Consider the following 9,349-nt stretch of genomic DNA (forward strand, 5'->3'; position numbering starts at 1 on the left):
GAGATGCCCAGAATGTGGTTAATTTAAGACACTGTGCTCGGCCAGAATTCCTTTTTCATTTCAGACAAGAAAACTCGCGATACGCTTCTTTTAGACCTCCGATGAAATCCGGGATCAATTTGAGAAATATTTGTGCATGGTAAATCATTCTTCAAAAGTTTCATACAAAACCCATAAATCTAATACCAGGGAAATAGCAGAATGTTTTTTCACACAGGCAAGCCCCTTCAAATGTCTCACAGCGACTTTCTGATCATTTTTAAGTCGCATCTAGTTTGATCTCCATTGATCAAGCGTTAGGACACACCCATACATCGTTTAATGGGTTTAATGTGTGTGAAATCAATTCAATGTAGAATGAGTTTAAATAATTTGAACTGTTGTTACTGATTAATTTTTCATTAATTAGTTGCCGTTACTTTTTACAGAAAATATTAATAACCAAATGTGAACAGCTGTTATCGCTTAAAAACTTTTACACGCGAAGATCCAATTGTAACTTTTATCAGAAAATACATTAAGCACTTGTTATAACTTCGACTATGTTCGATTTGTTATAACGACAATGTTAATCTTATTAAAAATTGGCTCCTTTTTATTTATCTTTTAATACGGAGTTTCTTTGTTGCCAAATCTTTTATCTGTTTATTTATATTTTTTTCATTTATAATTAATTCATTTACAATTTATTGGGTTATTTTTTTACAATTTGAGATTGGGACGAACTTTAGCAGACTAGAACCATTAGAGATAGAGAGTACTATTTAATTCATGTTAGTAACTTTTAGTTGTTAAATTAGATCAATACTTAAGTTAATTGTTGAAGGTTTTTTTTATTGACAGGACAGTTAGCTAGTTTCAAATTAGAGCTAGATCAACAGCTAATTTGTCAATTAACTGACTTAAGCTTGCTTTCAATTGCTCATTTCGGTGACGATTCGAACTAAATCGGCAGCTTATAACACAAACCAGTCACGCTCATTCAGACGAAAAGAATCGATGGAAGATCGTAAGAGATAAATAACCAAACTGCAGTTATAAATTACAATTTTTTTACAACTGTCCGGATTATGTTGACACAGAAGAACAAACATAATTGAGCTGATGAAAAAATAATAATATTAGGTATTCTCGAAACAATTCAACAATTCACCAAACAATTCTCGAAGTATAACCTTTAAATAACATAAACAATCATCTCGAATAACCGGAATAATAATATCGATTGGAAATATTTTCAAATTAAAAGCTTCTTTTCTATTTTGTTATCCTTTTCATAATTAAAACTGAATATTAGTAAGTGAATATTACGATTTATCCATGATCTTGCGACTAAAATATTAGAGTAAAAAAATAATATCAAATAATAAAACAAGGCTGATATTAAAATTATCATTTCATTGCGTCATTTTCTTTTCCTTTGCCAGAGCGGTGCCATCACAGTGGACGAGTTTCAACTAGCCGTGCAGGAGGCGACGAATTTTCCCTTACGGACCAACGTCGTGCCGTTCCTAAAGTCGCACGTTCCGGTACTGCAGCGAGAGATCAACATTCTTGCACGATCAAACAAGCAGGTGAGTGGACCACAATTGAATAGAGCAACAGTGAGTTCATATCTACCGTGTTGATTTAGCACGATCGTTTGCCATTAGCCAAAAGGCAAAACCAAGAATTCCCTTGCAAGAAACACAAATAGACAACAAATAGAAAACAAACGAGTGATCTAACTATCGCCGACGCAGTAGTAGTACTATCTTCCCTAGCAGTCCACTAACCGTAACCTGAGTTCGTGCACAGCATAAAAAGAAAATAAAACAGCAACCCAGCACACGCCTGCCTGCTCAGTGCATGAAAAATGTAGCCTTCGCAAATAGGAGCGAATTATCACCAACCTGCAGACCGCTCGTGGGAACTATTATCCTTGCCAACTTCTGTTGCTGTTTAGGTTGGGTTTTCCTTTCGCCACGAACTTCCCGCCCCGGGAACTGCACCACCCCGGTCCCCCCGGAAAGGAAACGGTGCTGTGCAATGATGATTGACGACGGTGTGGGAAAGAAAACAAGAACCACCAACCAGCTGAATGGCACGCAAGGTGAAAGATGGAAAGAGGAAATTCGGAAGAATAGAAAGAAAATATCCCTGCCGCTAAACGTTTGCGGGCGAAAAACCGTTGTTCCTGGTACACCACCACCACCACCACCATATTCATACGCATCCGACGAAACGCTGCAGGGCCCTGCAAGCTGCTGGAACTGCTGGAAGCTTTTCCCAAGCCAGGTTCGTTCGGTTCGTTCCGTGGACGCCAGACTGCTCCACGCGGATTTTCACCGACCGATTGAATGCCGTGCGATCCGAACATACGCGTCGGTCGGAGTTTCCCCCCCACCCGGTTGGGGGCGGGTGCTGTAGGGTGGGTGTTTTTTAAATTTTCCAAAGAACTTCTATGCTGTGCCCGCCGGGTGAACGCTTTGAGGTCGTGTAAGGACGCAAGTTTGAAGAATTTCCACCCAAAATCCGCCCTCCCCTCCCCAATTCGATGGGGTGGGGGGTTTGCGGTAGGGGCCGTAACCGGGATGGCGAAAAATGCACGAACAGTTAGAAAACACTGTTTCCGATTTTAATCTTTTTGAAAAACAAATTTCGGTGTATTCCGTGCAGCTGTGACACGCTCGTTTTATCTCGGCGTGGCGCACACAGCATTTGCCACCGTGTGGTTGTGTGTGTGTTTTTTGTTTTCTTTTTTTTTCTTTTCTCGCATTTTCTCATCCCTCTGCTGTTCCTCAAACCTGGCAAGTAGTAATTTTTTGGTGCCGGACCGCGAATCCACCATCACAGCACTCTGCCCGTGCTGTGAACGATTGCGCTGTCGTGTGCGGTTTTACGTGAATCGCTCGTCGCTTTTCGCGAGAGCTTAGTCTGGGGCATTCGCGTGTGTTTGTATGTGCGACATTTGCGGAACAATCGAAACCGATTCTAAAGCAATAGGATCGGAAATGGAGGGTTTACTTATGGAGTGTGCATTCGTGTGAGTGTTGTTACGCGGGCGGATCATGTACCATTCGGGTCAATAGATGCGCATTGAGCTTATGGGTTGGCATGTGTTTAAACAAATTTTAATGCTTTCGGAAACGAATATCACGATAATAGAACCACTCAACTAAACAGTTTACTAGATAGTAAATTTTACAACCATTAATTGTAGTAGTACCCTTATTATTATTGGTTATCAATTTAATTTGATCGATTAAGGTAGAAAGGAACGGGAAAGATATCAACATCAATTTTACAATCAATCTGAGAAAACAATCAACATAAATATTTATAACAACGCATTTAATATTATTCAAACCTTGTGTTATAAAAAGTATATATATTTCGTCCCAATATAAGACAATAGTTACAGTTATCTAGCCTAATAAAAATCAAAATATTAAAATAACGTGACTTATCAACAACATGAAACTCTTCAGAAACATGAATTTAAGATTACAAGAGATTAAGATTACTTTTATTATTTTTGTTTCTGAAATAAGATTTTTTTGTAGATGACACGCACTGATTCGATTGCGTTATTTAAACTTTAATACTTTAAAATTTAAAATTATTAATATTTAAATATTAAAACCGATAAAAATAATTGTTTAATAATTATATTTTTTATTCATGTATCAATCACATATAATGCAAATTTTTTTAAATTAAATTATCGGCACAACAACCTTAACGGGTCAAAGGCCTCCACGTGCCGCTACCTAATCATGCCACCTGGCCGTCTCATTAATTGGAATTAAATTACTCATCATTACTCATCATCATAAACCAAAAAAAAACGACTCACAAATTACAGACTTTTTAAAATGTTTGTTTAATAAAAGTCTAATAACTCTAAAAATGATTATTCAGAAACAAAAATATCATTTGAAAAAACGTTTCTAAAACGAATCGAATCTATGAAAAATTATGAATCTTTGAGGATTTATAAAACTTTTACTTCGGGTTCGAGAACTTCGAGAACTTACTTCGGGTTTCAGTAAAAATTCGTATGAATGACTCTTCTCAAAAGATTTACTAACCATAACACTAGACAAACACAGTTCAGAAAATCAAGTTTTCAAGCTTAGACTTGACGATACTAATGTGTAATATTATATTTCAACAAGAAAAAGTGGAAATAATTAAAGATAGGTTCTGTTCACACTCATAATACTCGAACTCTTGATCAAACAACATTGTAAATAAACGTCATTACAAAAAACTTACATTTCCAATATCTTGAAAAACGAAAGCTTTTATACATTCATAATTTTTCTCAACAGCCTGTTTCTTGAGACATGAGTCTTAACATTTTAAATTAATATTAGTTATATTCATAAAAAAATATTCAAAGTTTTTTTGTAACGGAACAGTTTAAGAGAAATTGTATTTGCCAGATTGTTGCACTCAGAAGTTTTTGAAGCAAGCTGTTACAGGCAACAACATGTGGTTAGGGTGGTTTCTGTCCTGTTCCCAACCCTATGGGGTTGGTTGCTAAATCAGCAATAACAGCACACTGCCCAAGCTGTTTGCATCCAAAGTTACGCGGAGTGGTGATAGGAAGGAACATTGACTGCACTTTATCATTATTGTTCGACAGCTGGTACTTCTATTGCCCTCCGCTATGATTGTCAGGAAAGAAATTGTTAAAATAAAAACATCCGCTTCTCTATTAAGACAATTTGGTGGAGAACACGGATAAACTGCAAGTACATTATGTTAAGCAAACATGCTTTTATAAAAGAATATTTAAAGAATTGTTGAAGAACTTAAGGACATTAATCTAAGGAATCAAAATAAAAAACGAGAGTAAAACATTAATATTATGCAATTCTTCACTTCCAGACATCTGCCCAGTACGTAAGATCCAACGAGAGCAGCGTTATGGAGTACGTGCAGAACTTAGCCGAAACGGCCGAAATATTCTTGCCACACGAGGGAACGTTCGCTTCCTCGGTGACAGCTGCCGCTGCGGCCGCGGCAGCCGCAGCAGCTGCCGTTGCAAGTGGTGCCGCCTCCGGTGGACCTGCTGCCGGTGCAACCGTAAATGGGTTGGGACTGAAACGACGAGCTTCTGACAAGTAAGTATAGCGCATGGAGTCGGCGTGGCGAGGAAGAGGACCCCTAATATTGAAGCATTCCTTGTTTCAGCTTATACGACACACATTCGTCGGGACCGCCGGAATGGAGTGATTACGTGCTGCCGCCAACCAAACGTCCCCATCCGTCGCTATTGTTGGCCACCGGCGCATCCCAACTGTATCCCGGCCATCCAGCGCTCTTCGAATATCAAAACGGTGGCTTACATCCACATTCCGATGGTTTGGTAAGTGTTTCGAGGTTTCACTATGCTTTATGGGACCTATACTTACTGTGTTCACCTTCACCACAGCATTCCATTCACCGAGACGATCGGGATTTAAGAGCTGCGTCTACCGAATCTCATCGACCACCTAGAATTCCGCCTGGCGGTGGAAGCGGTGGAGGCGCTGGCGGTGGCAGTAGTGGCGGCAGCACCGGCAATGGTACCGGTGGTAGCAACAGTATAGGAGGAGGCTCGATTGGTGGAGCAAGTGGGGAGGAGGAGTGGAAAAACATTCACACAATGCTGACCTGCATTTCGGCAATGGTGGAGAAGACGAAGCGGGCGATCTCCATACTGCAGCAGCGCGGTATCGATAACAGTCATGCACGGGATCATCAGGACACCTCGATGGCGGATATCAAGAGACAAACGGAGGAAAAGATATCCGAGTTCCGGCGCACCGCCGAAGAGTCTGTGAATCAGGTAAGGAGTGTAACTAGCCTGACAGCTTTCTGAGGCAGTAAAAGTAATGAGGAATGACTTTTGCAGGTCAAACGTCAAGCCGTTATGGAGATTCAGCGTGCCGTTGCGGCCGCGGAAGCAAGAACACTGGAGATGATCGCTCAGGAACGGTTAAAGATGGAGAAGCTGTACGCGGACATCCATCGCAACAGTGCCGATGACACAGAGCCACCCATTTCGAGTGGTAGTCAGAATGTAATATTCAGTTGAGAATTTCGATCAGCCCGCCAGGAGATGCACACCGATTAACCAGTGATCTTTGCACCTTTGCAGGCTTGCTGGAACTGTGGACGAAAGGCAAACGAAACCTGTTCCGGCTGTAATCTGGCACGATACTGTGGATCATTCTGTCAGCACAAGGATTGGGATCAACACCACCAGGTAGGTCTGGATATACACGCCGGAGTTGGAAGAAGTCCTATAAGATTCTATTCCCACTCTCCAAGGTTTGCGGTACATCACGTGCGGAGAACAGCTTCCAAAAGCACACCCAGAGTTCCCGCACGTCTATAGCATCCCGTTCGACTACGCCCCAGCAGCAGAGCAACAGTACATCGAACGGTACGGCTTCCGCCGCAAAATGACGGACTAAACCGCTGAAACCTAAGAAAAAGTATCTGTGCTAGTCAAATTACCGTAGTGTGTTGGAACTTCTGGCTAGGAATGTTCCGGAATGGTTGGTACACGCTGAGAAGCATCGTGCATCGCACGACTCTGACCCCTCTCGTCATCATCTGTTTCGATATCTTTATCGCTCGTCTTAGTCGGATAGGCCGGTAGAAGTGTTTCAGTAATTTTTAAAGTAGAGATATGATACGATCTTTTACGATACACCCAGCAAGTGTGCGTCGGTCGGAATGGATCGATAGCGCTTAGTTTCTATTGTTTAACCTGTAGCTAAAGTTAGTTCAATACCTAAGTTCAATACACACAGTGCAATATGATGTATCTCTTTTGTCTTTTTGTCTTACGATACGATAGCATGATAGGGAAGGTTTAGGGATAGCAAACAGCCAAAAGTAAAGTTTATTACTAAAACCCAAAGTAGATGTTGACCAAAATAATTATTAAAACTAGCCGTAGCTATTGTAAGCAAACGGAAGAAGGTGGGCGTAAAATTACTACATAAAAGCACACCTAAGCTCACTCACATAGCAGTAGATCTACACACCGAATGACACAATTCTCTGAATGCACTGAAAACTGCACAACTGATCGTTTTTTGTGTACGCACTACTCCTTACAAATACGATATCAAACGTCTAACGTCGTAAATCTTGGATAGAAATAAAGGTTCTTGCGATCGTGCGAATCTTAACATTCATTTCTCACATGACACGTTCTAGAAGATCTTGATGATCGTGGAACAGAAAGCGGAGGTTTGAAACTTTTCAGTTTCTTGTGTGAACAATGAATTTAAACCCACCAATTGAAAATGTTTGTGAACTCATCATTACCCTTTGCTTGAAATTTATTGCCGAATCAAGATCAACTACGATACAGTCTTGTAAATATTCGATTGTTAACTAATTTATTTATGCAACCATTAGCTTAATTGTTTAGTACTACCGTCACCCACTTATCTTTTCTTTTTCACTAGTACACATCTGCAAAAGGATTCTACTGTAGAAGTAAAAGATCTGGCTAACGATATGTTTTAAACTTAGTCAAGCGCGTTTAAATTAAGATTGTGAAGCTAAACGAAACAGGAATAAAGGACGTGATTTAATCACCTAGATGCGTTATTTGGTTAGCATTTCTTTCCAGCTCTGCTATTGATGCTACAGTTTGTTGATGTATGGTAGAAGAAGGAAAGGGCAAGTGAAATGGCAGAAGGGCCGTAAATTAGCACGCACTAGATATAAACCATTCAGTACTGTAAATAGCAACTTTCTGTACAACTTATCGCAACCTCTTTATCACTTCGAGTCGTATGATACGATGTAAAATTAAACAAATAATGAAGAAATAAACCAAAATTGTGTTTGTAAAATGAGCACCCATGGTGGAATAGATTAGATATGCGTCGAATATACGGAAGTTATCCGAAATTACCTTATGTTTCAAATGATATCATCACAATGCAGCGCGAATGCTGTTTAAGAGCTGCTTACTAGTGCCCATATGGTATGGATAGGGGTATGCAAAACTGGTTTTATTTACACTCCAATTCATTTTTATGCAATACGTTATTGCATACATTTTAAATTATTCCGATGTACTACGACATGCAATTAACGAATGTTTCACAAAATTTTAAAGCTTGATTATTGGGTATTGGCTCATGTTTATTGAGGCACAAGGTAAACAAACCGAAATGACATCTGGGACAAACGTCAAGACAGCATTTGCGTCATGTTTATTTATGTTCGTGGCGAATGAGAACGCGATAGATTCGTTAGGTTGTGCATTGCTTAAACTGTGAATTAATTGATATTTTTCCAGAAAATGGCACTCAAAAGAGCCTTCTATCGAACCGGGGACGCAATCTGCGATGAAATTCTCGGGTTGCTAGAAAAGTACGCTAACGAAACGCTCGCTAAGCAGGATAAGTTTCGCCTTGGTGTATCGGGTAGGTCAAAATGTGCCCATCGAATTCAAAGTGAATTCAAAGTCATTTGTATGGGCGATCGTGCGTGACCATCCTTGTACATGCGTGTCTGTTTTTCATTCCAGGTGGCTCATTAGCGGACATTCTTTGTGAGGGTATGTCGGATCTGCGGTCCGATTTTAGCAAATGGCAGATATTCTTTTGCGACGAGCGTGTTGTTCCGGTAGCAGATAAGGAATCAACGTTCGGAATTTTTAAACGAGATCTGCTTGCGAACTGTGATAACATTCCGGAGAGTGTGTTCTTCCCGGTGAATACCTCGCTGGAGGTGAATGAAGCAGCTGTAGAATACGAACGTACGATACGGAAGACATTTGCATTGGAAAAGCCGGAAGATATACCTTCATTTGATATGCTAATATTGGGTATTGGACCGGATGGACATACGGCATCACTGTTTCCAGGCCACCCACTGCTCGAAGAGAAGAAGAAGCTGATTGCACCGATCGACAATTCTCCGAAACCACCACCAAAACGTGTGACCATGACGTTGCCGTTGATTAACAACGCCAAGGTGTGCCTGTTCGGTGCACAAGGCGGTGGAAAAGCAGAAATGCTTAAGGTATAGAAAATCTCGGGTTTATTTTATTGGAAATCATTTTAATGCATCTTATTTCCACAGCGTATAGTAGCAGATAGGGACACTTCCTTGCCGGCCACACTGGTCGATCCTCCAAAGGGTGAACTCATCTTTGTTGCGTGCGATGCAGCTGCAGCCCTAATAGAAGGCGATCCATTCCCTCGATCGTAACATCATTCCGCACTAGATTCTTTCACTCCTGGTGCCTTAAGTGTGTAACAAAAGTGTAGCTGCTAAAGCGTAACTACAACGAAAATTTAACCATGGCATTTCATATCACCTGACGGCGGCCGTCGGT

The 9,349-nt window shown here is 40.5% G+C and overlaps 2 protein-coding genes across 2 annotated transcripts in view; both read left to right on the forward strand.

Annotated features, from left to right (window-relative positions):
* Window positions 1-7,839, forward strand: part of LOC128306796 (protein CBFA2T2) — a 29,794-nt gene extending 21,955 nt beyond the window's left edge. Inside the window, exons 4-10 of the mRNA XM_053044449.1 lie at window positions 1,428-1,574; window positions 4,879-5,114; window positions 5,185-5,359; window positions 5,426-5,821; window positions 5,888-6,055; window positions 6,134-6,241; window positions 6,307-7,839. Coding sequence (XP_052900409.1) covers window positions 1,428-1,574; window positions 4,879-5,114; window positions 5,185-5,359; window positions 5,426-5,821; window positions 5,888-6,055; window positions 6,134-6,241; window positions 6,307-6,444 — 1,368 coding nt within the window. The 3' untranslated portion in view covers window positions 6,445-7,839. The remainder of the gene's footprint in view (window positions 1-1,427; window positions 1,575-4,878; window positions 5,115-5,184; window positions 5,360-5,425; window positions 5,822-5,887; window positions 6,056-6,133; window positions 6,242-6,306) is intronic.
* Window positions 7,840-8,241: 402 nt separating this feature from the next.
* Window positions 8,242-9,327, forward strand: LOC128306969 (6-phosphogluconolactonase). The gene is made up of 3 exons (XM_053044694.1): window positions 8,242-8,432; window positions 8,537-9,033; window positions 9,094-9,327. Exons 1-3 carry the CDS (start codon window positions 8,309-8,311, stop codon window positions 9,220-9,222), a joined length of 750 nt encoding a protein of 249 aa, XP_052900654.1. The 5' UTR covers window positions 8,242-8,308; the 3' UTR covers window positions 9,223-9,327.
* The last annotated feature ends 22 nt before the right edge of the window (window positions 9,328-9,349 follow it).

The sequence above is a fragment of the Anopheles moucheti genome, chromosome 2, assembly GCF_943734755.1.
Source record: "Anopheles moucheti chromosome 2, idAnoMoucSN_F20_07, whole genome shotgun sequence".
Lineage (NCBI taxonomy): Eukaryota > Metazoa > Arthropoda > Insecta > Diptera > Culicidae > Anopheles > Anopheles moucheti.

Bases quoted from the DNA above. Each gene is read 5' to 3' on its own strand.
- LOC128306969 (XM_053044694.1), top strand. From the start codon at position 8,309: ATGGCACTCAAAAGAGCCTTCTATCGAACCGGGGACGCAATCTGCGAT. The intron at 8,433-8,536 runs GTAGGTCAAAAT...TTTTCATTCCAG, and splicing joins GTTTCGCCTTGGTGTATCGG to GTGGCTCATTAGCGGACATT. The intron at 9,034-9,093 runs GTATAGAAAATC...TTATTTCCACAG, and splicing joins GAAAAGCAGAAATGCTTAAG to CGTATAGTAGCAGATAGGGA.